Genomic DNA, 14,009 nt, shown 5'->3' on the forward strand with positions numbered 1-14,009 from the left:
TAAATTAAAAAAAAATTGATGAAGAATAATATTTTTTGCATTATCTTCTTCTGCAGCTAACCGAAAATGCACTTAGATCTAAAAAAAATGTTAAATAAAGTTTCAAATTTTATATAACATTGTAAATAAAAAAATTATTAATTTTTCTCATTGATTTATTCCACAAAAAAAATGCAATTCACTGTCATGGACAACAAGGTGCTCAATATGCCGCGAAGAGCACCAACGAGGTGTAATGTTGGTCTCGAGCAATTCATGCCCCAGAAGTTCAATTGTTTTATTTGGCGAAAGCGTTTATGAGTATTTGAGACAGACATAGTCGTCGAAAGAACTCGTTTCAATAATATATTTATTATCTAATTCTCTCACATCACTCACTCGGCGTCGTGAAAACAATGATAATTCTATTCTTTTGCAAACAGGCGTTTAGGATTTGCTATTAATACTATATTATATGTTTGCGCGTGAAATTATCCGGATGGGAAATTTCTGTGTCAATCTGGATGAAGATAGTTTGTGATTTATGAAAATTATATTTCTGACATATATTTATTTATTTTTGTGCTATTTTTTGGTGTAAAATTTTTGAATGTTTTTTGACATAGAAAAAAATGCGTAAAAGATTGAAAATTTCTCGGAATATTTTAACTAAATTTTGAGAAGTGATTTGTATATATTTATTTATCTATATTGCACAAACACCTGTGAGAAATGACAAGAAAGTCTCGTGGTATGCTGATGATCTTATAGGAAGAAAAGCAACTTTTGATGAGCAATATGAGTGCCAATTGGAAACAAATTTACATTTCAAAGTATCTCTCTTCATTGGCACACAGAATTGTAGGTTGATGGTTGAACTATATGGATAATAATGTTGTTTATAAACATCCATTTAAATGGATATTTTCACGCAGAAAATCTAGGGGAAAGATCACTCAGATGATCTTGAAAAGAGACGTCTTGAATATCAATACTGCCGCTGCTCAAATTTTTACAAATGTACGTGCTTTTAAAATATATTATATTATAATTTAAATGGTGAGTTGGTGGGAATAACTAGAGCTAGAATATGTTAAGAAAATCACTCTTCCACACGTGGTTCTTTTCAAAAACATATGTTGTGATGCAGAAAAAAGCGTTTTTCTCATAGTGTGCATAATTGCTTTATTATTCTACAATAATAACTCTTTTTGTAAAAAAATATAACACAAACGTATGAAGAGTATTTTGTATCTTTTTACGGGTCACAAAATAATATCTTGTTACTCCTAATTTACAATACATAATTCTCTCTTTCATGCGCAAAAAATGCACTATTTAGCAATTATAATTGTATTCCCTAAGTTTTTAACACAATTTACTTTTTGAATCTCTCTTTTTTTTTCTTGCATTTTGCTGTGATAAATTAGCATGATGATGCAAATAAAGAAGGTACACTAGGCAAATAAATAGTAATTAGCATTATTGCAGCATAAATACATAAATAAATAATAAATTAAGAGGATTTTGTTAAGAAGATTAGGCGGGAATTTTTTTGCCGCCGATAGATCACAAAGAGAGGAAAAATGTTTTTTTTTTGGAAGAAGAAGAAATGATATTTGGTACATTTGAAGGAACTTTTATGGCTTCTTGAGATGTTCAGGAAGCACAAAATTGAGAGATCGTCCATATCCTCCGTAGCCTGTGTGACTTCCATGGCCACCACCACCACCACCACCGCCATGTCCGTGATCTTCATGGCTGGATGAATGTGAATGCGAGTAGTACGGTTTTGCCACAATTTCATATGTAGTCTGCTTGCCTCCACCAGATGCCAGCGCTTTGAGACCCACAATCGCAGACAACATCAATGCCATCATGCCAGTCATGAGAGCTTTTCCCGCCAGTGCTGCCAAAGCTCCCAAAGCGAGAGCCATCATTGTACCTTTAAACCAGAAGAAATGTTTACCGTACTTTCACCTGTTGGTGAAAAATTTTCTTCAGCTCAGACTCACCTTTCATCATCATTGCTGCCGCTAGGAGTCCCTCGAGACCACCTTTCTTCCCGCCAATTTTCCCTTTGCGCCCCGTGAATGCAGCCTTAGCATCCTCCAAGCTGGATTTATTATCCCACAAACGGAACCTCAAGGTGTGCGATTGAAGGTAATCACTTAACTTTGAAAAGAGAAATCCATCCATCCTTTTGCTGGGATCGTTGGGAAAACTCCTTGAGAGTTCTTTAAAAAGACAAAAAAATCACTCTATCACACTGATCTTTGCACTTTGCTCCAATTTCTCTCTCACCTGCAATGATCTCTGAATTTTTGGTATTTGTTGCATTACCATCCCTTACAATGGAAACACTCGGTGTTAAAATTAATTCAGGACTCGTTGAGAGGCGCTCAATGAAAGCTGCAATATCCATTTTGAAGCACAGGGGGTTGTATTGGGAATCACAATCAAGGGAAAAACTCCTCTTGAAATCCGTAACATCCACTGCAAGGCAGCACGTGAAGAACACACTAATCACAAGAAGATTGCACAATTTCCCCAACATTGTTCCCAGCACAGCGTTAGAAGCTTAACTAAAGCAATAGTCCAATACCACAGATCACTTGCAACTGCCTCAAGACATCAAGTGATCTGAGTCTTTTATATCGGATTCTATCGCAATATTGGGGAAAAATGGTTCATTTCACAAAATAAAATCTCAACGAATTTTTCATGCTTGATTAGAAATGTTCCGGCCTCGACATTGTTGTCTATTGACGCGCATTTGTGGTGCAAACACTTTAACAAAATACGCGTTTTATTTGCTTCTTTTGCCCATCACTGTTACAGATATTTAAAAAACCATTATTTGCTGTATATAAAAGCATTAGATGGGAAAGGAGTGCAAGATCTCATACGAGAGAATGGGTTTGGCCAATAGAGCGTCGATTTGAGAACTTTTTCCACCTGTGCTGGGGCAATTCCTTTCTCACAACCCGCAATGTTGGCCCCAAGTACGCTCATAATGGAACTCATCAGTAGAGCGAATTTAAATTGAATTAAATCGTGAAAGAAGAAAAAGAACCAAGACACATCACGAAAGACTTGAGCGCTAAAAAAAAAACAAGCAACGAACCTCGAGAATCTGTCTGTATGCAAAGTGGGCAAAATATACGGTTTTTGTGCTGATTAAAAAGTAAAACTGCAATTTAAAACAGTCAATGGTAAGAGAGAAAAATTCCAATTGTGTCTCCAAAGTGTTTTTTGATCGTTCTATTGACTCTACGGTGGCACAAAAGATCTCTCCGAAGTAGAGCATAAAACCATAAGATAGTCAATACTGCTCTAAATTCAATTGCAGATTAAATTTGGAATATCCGAGATACAATTCGCAACGAAAGTAAAAATTTTACTTCCTGCTGACCTCTTAAGTGTAAGCATGGGTTTTTTTCTTCATTTACCTTGATCACGAATTTTTAAGATTGATTAGTTACGCTAGATTTAAAGTGGAGGAGACTTTTTGGGGCTTTCTTTAATTCATGTTGACTCTGCTATGTAAGAGGATTGATTTATCATCTTAAATTATTTCAAGACTTTTTAGTTTCTTTAATAAATTGGTTTAAGAAGAGAGGAATATTTTATTAAAACAGGTGGTTCTATTTTTATGTTTTATATATTTTATTACAATTTCTGTCTAACAAGAATTATTTTTTTTAATTCTTTATTATTAATTAAAAGTATCTTTCTGAATTTTTTGGAAGCAAACTGGCTGTAATCGATGAAGATGCTTTAAACTCACGAAATATCATATTTTTTGCATGAAAATACCTTAAAAAGACGTTAAGAAAATTAATTAAAAAAAAATCTCGAAAATGAGAGCAGTTTTATTTAATAAATCTTATTTTATTTAAATTACAGTCAGGTATTGGTTAACGTCGCATGGGATATAATCTTCTTACCCATTAATAATAATGAGTGGAAAGAGTATATCCCAGGCGACGTTAACCAATACCTAACTGTATACATTTTTTAAAGGTTCATTTAATGTTTAAGTCTGTAGGGGAAAATATCATTTTCCTATTTAGAGAATTTTTCAAGTTTTTACTTGAAAATTTGAATGGATATAAAAACTTTTACTCAAAAACATGAATGAAAAGTTTATTAGAAAAAAAAAATTGTGTACTAAAGAGCTTTCTGTACTATATATTTACATAACTTTTCTCCACTTTCTTTTTCATGAAAGCTCTCTCCTTCAAACGGAAGCTTTTTCTTATAGCCAACAAATGCGCCAGCAGTTAGACGTTACTCTGGAAAATTTTAAACCGGATGTTCTCACTTAATCAATTTGGAATGGACGATTAAAAGAAATTATAAAAGAAGTTAAATGACAAAATGATGATTCAAAGATACATCTTGGGGCATAACTTTACATCTCCATATAAAATGATGAAAGAAAAATAATTATTCAATAAATTTAATGACATTACTGCATCGGAATTTATCGCGTGTAAGAAGTTTTGTAAAGGAACTTCATGAATAAGTAAAAAATGACAATAAAATATAAAATACAATTTAGTAGGTATTTAAAAAGATGAAATGGTGTTCAATTGACCGTGGCTTTGGTTTTGTAAACATGACATATTTCTTTCAATTGGATGTATACGCCTCTAAAGAAAATATTTTGTATATTTGTTCTGTAACCAATATGCGAGAATGGAAGCTTATGGGCATTCCACACATTTATATATACTCTGTGGGTTACTATGTATAATGTCAATTCTAATAATAGTATTTCGCGCTGGGGTATTTTAGCTATCCGTGGCATTGTTTATGAAATAAAACAAGAAAATTTGTTTGAAAGTCACGGATGTACCGTCGCTTTCTTTCTGCTTGCACTTTCTCTTGGTCATGATTTTCTCATTTTCAGTTTGGACTTTTTTATCTCACATTTTTTTCTTCTTCTTAATTATTACGACTTTTCTCACAACTCCTTTTCTGCACATGGAGATTATTTTGCTTTATGTCCATTGAAATGACAAAAAAAATCTGCGTTTTTAATTTTTATAAAACATGAAAGGAATTTTAATTGATCATAACCTAAACATTGACACTCACCTGCAATGTCTTTTTGCCACTTTTTCCTAAATAATTCTTTACATTATTTAGAGAAAAAACTTCGATAGAGATATGTATGTATTTCAATGCATTTTAAACATGTAGTAAAATATTCTTAATTATAAAATGTAAAGTCTAAAATTATGTATGTTGTAGAGGTATGCAAATTTGTGGAAATTTCAAGCTAAAAAAACGATACGGAGGGATTCTTAATGGATATAACAGTTATTATGTATGTATGTGTCGGGGTAATTTATATTAATGGAAATTAACATTGGATATTTAATGCAATATAACGCAAATTAGCATGTGTTGTAAATGGAAGAAGAATTCTGCATGATGGTGCAATATGTTTAAAAATTCTCCAGTGAGGTCAAGCAAAAGGGGCGCAGTCTGTTCTTTTTTTTTAAGGAAAATGTGTCAATCAATCAATAAATTTTGCCTCAAAACCGCGTTTTACGTGCTTCCTGCAACCTGAAATATGCAAAAATGAAAATTATAAACGATGGGTGGTATGCAATTGGCCGTGGTGAATTATACTAAAAAATTCCCACGTCCCGTTGGTCGCATATTTATCACTTTTTGACCATTATTGACGACACGGGTGATCATGGTGATCAACTTATATGTTGCCCATATGCTAAGGGAACTTCTCATTTTCTGGGTGCGCTCTGTGTATATACCTACATTATTTTGGTGAGATTGAAACTCATCGCGCGCGCTGTGCCTCAATGTGATTCACGTAAGAAGGTCAGTGGATACACAGGGGCGAGAGACACCAAGATTGTGTTGCATCTCTCTTCAGCATATGTGAAAAATCATACATAAAATGTGGGGATCAACATGGTGGGGATGATCAGACCCAGAACCGCATATACCGCCAGCTCCAACTCACACGATCATGCCGCTCATCCGCGTCTTCGTGGGTTCGTGACTTCTTTCCCCCACTTTTTCTCCATCACATAGGTGTGCAGCATCAGCGATTTCTCTTTTCAACGACTGACCCGATGCGGAAGTGGCAGAAGAAGTAAGTAAGCCGTGACCTAGAATAAAACCTGTTGGGACGATGAACTTTCTTGGGAGGAAAGCCGCGCACACGGCCAATGGCAAAGAAGTGAAAGAGTGAGAAAGACGCACGAAGAAGTTTCTTATGTACCTACATAAAATATACGGAATAAATTGATCAAGGCATCTTCTCCAATATTGACTGGGCGAAGGAGAGAGATTATGGAAAATCTCTTATAGAAAATCAGTACATTTATATATCCAATATGTGTACAATTTGGTATTGAAATTGAAACTTGAAAAATTCCTCAAGTTTCACCTCCAAAGGTTCTTTCCAACATAACAAGTTTTCTTCATCTAACACATAGGATAAAGTTTCTTTTCTCAAGAATTCCCAGAGCAATCATTCTCTCATCTCTTTAGCATCTTCCAAAAATGCTACGTTCAGATATTGATTGAAAAATATATTTCCTTTTTTGGTGAAAATCGTGAAAATGAGCAAATTTCCCGCGAAGAGCGGCATTTGCCGGCATTTAGGCATGATCGCCATACAAAATTAGAGATCGAAAAGAGATCGGCGAGCTCTTTTTTTTTGTAGCTTTGCTACATACATGGAATGCAGAAAAAGAAGTACAAATAGCATTTAAAGTGAAGGTAAAAATCACCATCCGGCTTCCATTCACCATTCTCATTCAGTGCGCAAGAAGTTGGTATAAAATGAAATACCTCATGAGGTGAGAAATCATTGCATTTCCTACTGCAATCTGGATCACAACACACAATGTATTCCAATCGGTGGTGGTCACTTTGAGAGCCATCTTGACACATTGATTTGCATTTGTTTAGGCAAAGAAGCAATTAATCACAAGTGTCGTGGTTGTCTAACAATCAAAAGAGATCACAAGGAGACAAGAGACCACCTAAATGGAATATCACGCGATTTACGGAAGAGCACATAAATAAAATTTGCCCTTTTTGCCCATTAACATTGAAAGAATATCATGACTGCCGCTTCAAGCACATAATTTTCTGCTTAAAATTTATTCACATTGCCTCTAAGATAATTTAATGTTTAGCTGATCTGACATGATTGAAGATGAATTATTTGGTCGGATACATGGGAAATGGCCCAGAGTGTGTTACTCAAAGAACTGCCACATTAGATTCAGGACACGATTAAATTTTTCGTCATTAATTTCCCCCACGCGAGGGATGGCAGAAAGAAATTTTACGTGGAAGAATGCAACAATGTAATAATTCTCAATGGGATCTTTTTATTGTTTATCGCGTAAGTCTTTTACACACAATTTCTTATATAAATTAAACATTAAGTCACTCCTCTATCTCATCATTTTTTTTCCTACAAAATAAATTATTTGGGTATGAAGTCTTATGAGGAAGAAGTTAATCTTCAGATCGTGACACTACAAATGGCATTGTCCTGAGATTCTTTCTTTCTATTGCTGGAGTCTGGACGGTTTGTTTAAGTTTATTGAATATGTTCAGGTATTTGCCCATGGTACGCGAGCTCTTGAGCATCGTAGCTCCTGGCATAGGGGTAGGCACCACCTGATGCACCTGAAGACCATCCCTGAGATGCTCCTGAAGACCATGCAGGATTATTGGAGTTTGCCGACCACTGTGGTTGTTGGTTTCCAGCTCCTGAGATCTGTTGATCATTGAGAATTATTTTAAGAATTTCATTTTAAAGAATGAATTTAAAAATGGTGCAAGATCAGAATAGTTACCTTTCCTAGGAGATTGAATCCACCACCACCACTGCTGCCAAGAAGTTTCTGAATACCAAGAACAGCAGCAAGAACGAAAGCAACCTTAGCAACAACGAGCGCCTTTGTTGCAAGAAGAACCAATCCACCGAGGAAGAGTGGCACAAGGGCAACAATCTTTGCGCCAAGAGCAAGTACTAAAGGTCCAGCAATTTTCTTCAACTTTCCACGACCTGTGCAAAGGAAAGATCATGATTTTTTTTTCAAATCTCCCGCATAAGTGAAATTGCCCAAAAAAACCCACCTTCTTCAATGGAGCGCGCCAGGTTCTGCGTGGTCTCTGCGGGCAATTTGATTTCGAGATCGTGACTCGTGAGGAAGTTGGAGGCTGCCTCGAGAGTGAGATCGAATAGTCGCCCAGTTTTTTCCTGCACACCACTCGGCAAACTGGCTGTGATTTCATTTTCCGACAGTGCCTTCCCACTGCGGAATACAGCTGATGGATCACTGTGTCAATGAGGTGGAAGACAATGGCCCAATTAGTGTGATTGAAAATGTATTTAGGAATGAGATTTTGGGTCACTCACCGATTGAATGTAACTCCAGTCAGAAGTTCAATCTTCTGGGCACGTGCGGCACGATTGAGTGCCATGATACCCCTCACTGAGAGGCACGTCGTTACATCCCCGCTGTCGGCACAATTGGCCACAAATCGCGCCACACTCCCCAAGGGGTTGCTTTCCTCAATGTGATTATCCACAACACTGGGAGCAGCCATAGTAGCAGCCACAATGGCACCAAGAAGCAGAAGGAACTTCATTTTTCACTATTTATTTTTTTCTTCTAAAATTTTTCCTTTTTAATCCCGTTCACTACAACTCTTCCAAGTTCCAAAAAAATGCAAATGATGCCACACCACGAGGACTTTGTTGCACTTGAACGATCTTTAACGATATGATGCCTGGCAGCGCCGGGACACCCTTTTATATGTCGATCTTTTTCTCCACTGACGCATTCGATGATGTAAAACAAAAAAAAAAGTCAATGCGGGATCCCAGAGCGCGGATATTTGAATTAGTGGTCGAACGAAAGAAACGGATAGCACCCATCGGATAGAGTGACAGAGAAAATCCACCAGGGCGGAGCTCTATTTTTGGTGGTTTCAACGGTGTGCATTGTGTCTCCTCATCACTTATTCAGAGGCTCAATTTGCCCCCCACTTTTTGTCACACCTGCGATATCGAGGAGAGTCACATTTTTTTCTTAAACAATTACATTGTTCCCTATAGCATACATATGTGACAAATTCACCAGTAGATCACTAACTAATGCTTAGCTTCTTGCAAATGGGGGGTTTGACACCTTAACATCGTGATCAATGGAGCTTCACGAGAAGCGATGCACAATAATTGCATTTGAAACTTGGTGAAGAAACAATGAAGATGTCTCCCAACATTAGAGATGCGGATTTAAAATCTTTCTTAAATTGACTTTAATAACTTTATTCCATTTTTTTGTGAATGATTAATTCTATTCAAAGGTTGTTGACCTTTCCTTGATTCACTTCTTGAGCAGTAGGTATACATACATAGTAGCTATTGTAGGTATAGCTTTAAAGTTGGACTCAAATTGGGCAGAAGGGTATTCAGTATAACATTTTCAGATAGTGTCTTTATATATTTGATGCTTTTAATTATATAAATTAATCTATAAGGGAACTTTGAAATGATTTTTTTTTATTATTTTAAAGTAAAAGTAAGGTCTTAAACATACTTTTAATTAACCTGAAAACATAAAAATTAATTCAAAAAATTGTAACAATGTCTTTTTGTTAAAATTAAGATATATTTAAGGTTTTCTTACTAATCGTTTAATGATTTTAATAAAAAAAAAAATCCTGCAATTCCGTAGAAGTTTTTAGCAACAAATCAGCTTCCTGCCAATTAATTTCAGACCTTGTACCTATGTGGATGAAATAAATAAATAATTTCAGACCTAAGAAAATTCTCAATTAAATCATTCTTCGGAAAATTTGTTCTGCAAAGTTTTTCTTGTTTTAAATTAAATAAAACTGATTTTATATTTCTTACAATTAACTTCATTTTTTTAACTAATGTTTTAAATCTAATTCTTTTCCTTTAAAAAAAATTAAAGGTTTTTTCATTTCCTTCTAATTGCAATATGAAATTTTCCTCAATTTTTACCATAACATCTTAAAATACAAAAGATTATTTTAGAACCATTCTTATTACATAAACAAAATTAAATAAATTACAAAAATTTGTATAACCATTTTCCTGATGAATTTCCCTTTCATTTATCAGAACAAGCAACAAATTTTCTGGTGTTTAAAGAGGCATATGGGTGTAGCTGATAGGAGGAATCCTCAACAGAGATTATTGGCACCTCACTGGCCACAAGATCCGGTGAAAGAGAAATAGGTGGAGACCACTGGAGTCACTGAAGATCATTGACTCGGTCATCGGAGATTTTTCTCAAGCAGGAACTGCTGAAATGGGTCAGGGACGTTAGCCTCATACAGTTGCTGTGAGCATCGATGTTGGTTGATTGCTTAAAATAGAAGAATTTATGCTCGACAAGAGATTCTAAAGAAAAGAAATGTGATAAACATGCCACAGAGAGAAGATTATGATGAGAATTGATTTACTTTTATTTTTGGTGTGGGTTTATTGGAAATTTTGCTCTCACTTTCCGTGAGACAGTGACTAAACTGCTAATTTTGTGGTCACTTTCAATTTTCAGCATCATATTTTCTCTTGCATACTGTAATTCTCCACTGGTTGACTATTTTTACTCGAGATTTTTATATATATGTAATATTATTCAATACGATTTATTCATTCTCCAATTTATATTCTCTTTTCTCCATCTGACTCACCTTCTTTCACTTCGGTCATCGTACTTAGTCACCTCCGCTTGTTGTGAAGCTACTATTGCGCACATTTGGCAGTTAAAGTGTTTTGATTTGCCATATAGAGTGCCCAAATTGAGCGCAACATATGCAAATGTTTGATAAATAAAATTCCAGTGCTGGTCATAAATAATATAGGGTCATTGGGTTAAATAAATCAACTGCAGAAAGTTATAGGTATTTTAATGAGAGTGGTTTTATTTGAACAAATTATTCGCTAGAATAAGAAAAGTAAACAGAATAAGATTCACAGCCACCAGCGAGATTGTTTTTCATTGGTTTTGTAATGAAACTGGTTTCCGGAACTATGTAGGTCAAATCGAGAGTAATGACTGAGAGACGATCAACAGGTTGGAGCATCTCTTTACTCTCCATTGTTCGTCTCCTTGGCGTCTCAAATGAACTCAATTACGAAAACTTATTAACTGGTGCAATAATTGACTCGATGGTGATGCTTTTTCAAACATTTTTTTGTTGATTATTCACGTCTCTGGTGGAAAAAGTAATCGACATGGAGCCAATGAACCCGGATTCTGGGTTGGAATTCTAACTCTTTGTATGTTTTTTAAGATGTTCACTCCAAGAGCATAATTTTGTGATGAACGATTTTGTTGAATTTTCATGAAAACTCTTCCATAAAACGATTGATTTCTCCTTCAAAATAGTAGTTTTGATTATTTTTTCACAACAGAATGCGTAATTTATGTATTTGGAGCGATTTAAAACAAAAGACTTCAACAGAATGGACGACGAACCCGATGATTTGCACTGAAAATCCCAATAAAACACAAATATACATTTTGGAAAGTAAAATAATTTATTTGAAACAGCACAAAAACAAAATTTTCGTGTAATACATGAGATATAGAATCATTTCTTATAGCCATAGGATGTGGACGCAGACTTATCGTTGTCGCTGTAGTAACTATCAATTGTGGAAGATATAGGAATGTACTTATTCTCACTTTCCCTGTCAATCCATCCTGAGTAGTGGCCGTACTTTTGCTGAATAGGAACATGCACCACCTCAACTTTGGTACTTTCAGCCCCGGACTTGCTATGAAAGGAGTGAAGGAGGAGGATTTTGATTCCCATAACTATTGAAACGAGAAAGGATAGGGAACTAAACACAAAAGCTGACTTTGAGAGCATAATTATTGTTTTGAGAATCAATGGGATTATAATGGATTTGGCGGTTAGGAGGCCCACAATCACCGGATAGAGATGCTTCAGTGCTTTCTTCTTCTTCTTCCCAAATTTATAGTGATGCTTCCCGCGACCTGCAAAACATACAATTTTTTCTCTTAAAAAATAAATTTATGCAATTCGGTGGAAATTCCAAAGTATGTGGATAATAATCGAAAAGACACTTTTACTTTAAAATGTATGTACGCAAAATGCTACACAATATACCGCGTAGTGGAAGGTGAAAGAATAACAAAATTGAATGGATTATTTGCATTTTTTTGTCCACATTGAAATTTTTTTGGTGAGTCACACGAGACGCGCGTCAAGAAGAAAGTGGAAGGAATCTGAGCCGGAACAGTTACCAAATGAATCTTGCTGATTCAGACACTTTTTTTTGCGCCTTTCTCTGACGTCTGCCGAATGATATAATAACACACCAAAGGAATTCCCTCACTTTCACACACTTGAACTTTTGGCAACACGGAACCTTTGCGTCTTATGCAACGAAAACACCTACAATGCGTTTTTAAATTATTTTTTTTTTATATGTCCTTTACCTTCAACATTAGAACCATTGATGAATCTTTCAGGAGTCGGTGGGGTTGGGGTACTTGTACTTGATGTGGAGGCTGAGGATACACTCCATGGAGCCTCTGTTGATGTCACGGCATAGATATTAATTCCTCGGTAGCCGTATTTATCCACAATACTTTCACCTTTCCTTGACAAGAAGGAATTCTGAGGAACAACATTCACATATTTTGCAAATGACACAGCACAAAATAAAATTTGGATGGAGAGAAGAGTTAAAACAATTGATCTATGGGGAGGCATAACAGATAATCCAATTGTATTGTAGAGTAAAGCAATTAATAAATCCAATGATTTATTGCTCAGGAGACACCGCGACGTCCACACAGTTCAACGGATTTTTTCGTTCTGATGCAGTGAATTATGCAATGCATCTATAAATATTAATAATAGTTGAAAGATATTTTGTGTGGTGGTGCATGGATGCACAATGTAATTCGTACTAACGCGGTAAAATTCTAATTATACCATTTTCAATCGTCGTCAGTGCACCCACCTCGGTTGAATGAGCCAAAAGCCCCTCCAATGGGAATGCTACCTTTGGTGGATCACCTGGATTTTGTCAGCAATGCAAGGTGGGGCAATTGAATTGAATTTTTTTTCTTTATCTTACCTTCTTCTGTAAATTAATTAATTTTATTTATTTTTTGCAGAGTCGAAGGATATTTTGTAAAGTGTACACAAGGCGTGGTGTTAATTTTGAGGACGATACTACTTCGAAGAACAAAAAATTCATTATTTTCTTTGACGGTCCTGATGAAAGCTTGTTGAATACTGAGAGCTTGCAAAAATTGTATAAAATACTAACGATAAATTTTTGAATTTATATTTTTAGTCCCTTCTTCAACAAGTCAGAAGAATAAATTAACAAATCCTTTTAAAATTCTTTTTTTTTCCTATAAAAGAACTTCTTCATAAGTTACAAAAAATCTTCAATTAAAAAATTCAAGCAGTTCAACTGGGTGGCTCTGCAAGGTCTCCACACGATGCTTGATTGAGTTTGCTATTGAAGAAGCTCATCCACTCCACTTTTACCACCCACAACATCGGTGGGATCAATCCCTACCATAAAATATAATTAATGCACCAGCCCAAAACAATGCCTCTCATTGTACTTGCATATCGTGATATATTATTTCCCAATAGATTTCCCTCCACACCGGCAAAACACGTTGTTACTATGTATCTTCTTCCTTCCACCTGCTACACGAGATTCTTTTCACAATTAATTGCAGATTTTCATTTTATTTCATTCGCACAAAACTCCCACTTCCATCAATTGAATTGGGTTCTATTAACTTACTTCACTTTGCTGTGTACTACTTAATTTCTGGCACATGTCATACGAAAGGTTTAATTAATTGACTCTCCGTGATCAATTTTCTCCACTTTTCACACCCGATATATCGTGTGTGCGTTCGAAATGAGAATATTTATGGTTTTCCCTTGAGAATTCTTCAGAAATGAAAATCACACGCAGG

At 35.4% G+C, this 14,009-nt stretch overlaps 3 protein-coding genes across 3 annotated transcripts in view; all 3 read right to left on the bottom strand.

Moving 5' to 3' along the window:
- LOC129786261 (transcription factor cwo) overlaps positions 1-14,009 on the bottom strand; it is a 201,588-nt gene that overhangs the window by 93,334 nt on the left and 94,245 nt on the right. The gene's annotated exons all lie outside the window — the stretch shown is intronic.
- Positions 1,148-2,536, bottom strand: LOC129789579 (uncharacterized). The gene is made up of 3 exons (XM_055826516.1): positions 2,284-2,536; positions 1,995-2,216; positions 1,148-1,924 (listed from the first exon to the last, which is right to left on the bottom strand). Exons 1-3 carry the CDS (start codon positions 2,534-2,536, stop codon positions 1,620-1,622), a joined length of 780 nt encoding a protein of 259 aa, XP_055682491.1. The 3' UTR covers positions 1,148-1,619.
- Positions 7,345-8,825, bottom strand: LOC129786273 (uncharacterized). The gene is made up of 4 exons (XM_055821172.1): positions 8,405-8,825; positions 8,122-8,324; positions 7,839-8,050; positions 7,345-7,759 (listed from the first exon to the last, which is right to left on the bottom strand). The coding sequence occupies exons 1-4, from the start codon at positions 8,635-8,637 to the stop codon at positions 7,580-7,582; spliced, it is 828 nt and encodes a 275-aa protein (XP_055677147.1). The 5' UTR covers positions 8,638-8,825; the 3' UTR covers positions 7,345-7,579.

The sequence above is a fragment of the Lutzomyia longipalpis genome, chromosome 1, assembly GCF_024334085.1.
Source record: "Lutzomyia longipalpis isolate SR_M1_2022 chromosome 1, ASM2433408v1".
Classification (NCBI taxonomy): domain Eukaryota; kingdom Metazoa; phylum Arthropoda; class Insecta; order Diptera; family Psychodidae; genus Lutzomyia; species Lutzomyia longipalpis.

Bases quoted from the DNA above. Each gene is read 5' to 3' on its own strand.
- LOC129789579 (XM_055826516.1), bottom strand. From the start codon at position 2,536: ATGTTGGGGAAATTGTGCAATCTTCTTGTGATTAGTGTGTTCTTCACG. The intron at 2,217-2,283 runs GTGAGAGAGAAA...GTCTTTTTAAAG, and splicing joins AAATTCAGAGATCATTGCAG to AACTCTCAAGGAGTTTTCCC. The intron at 1,925-1,994 runs GTGAGTCTGAGC...TCTGGTTTAAAG, and splicing joins GGCAGCAATGATGATGAAAG to GTACAATGATGGCTCTCGCT.
- LOC129786273 (XM_055821172.1), bottom strand. From the start codon at position 8,637: ATGAAGTTCCTTCTGCTTCTTGGTGCCATTGTGGCTGCTACTATGGCT. The intron at 8,325-8,404 runs GTGAGTGACCCA...TCATTGACACAG, and splicing joins ACTGGAGTTACATTCAATCG to TGATCCATCAGCTGTATTCC. The intron at 7,760-7,838 runs GTAACTATTCTG...AATGATCAACAG, and splicing joins GATTCAATCTCCTAGGAAAG to ATCTCAGGAGCTGGAAACCA.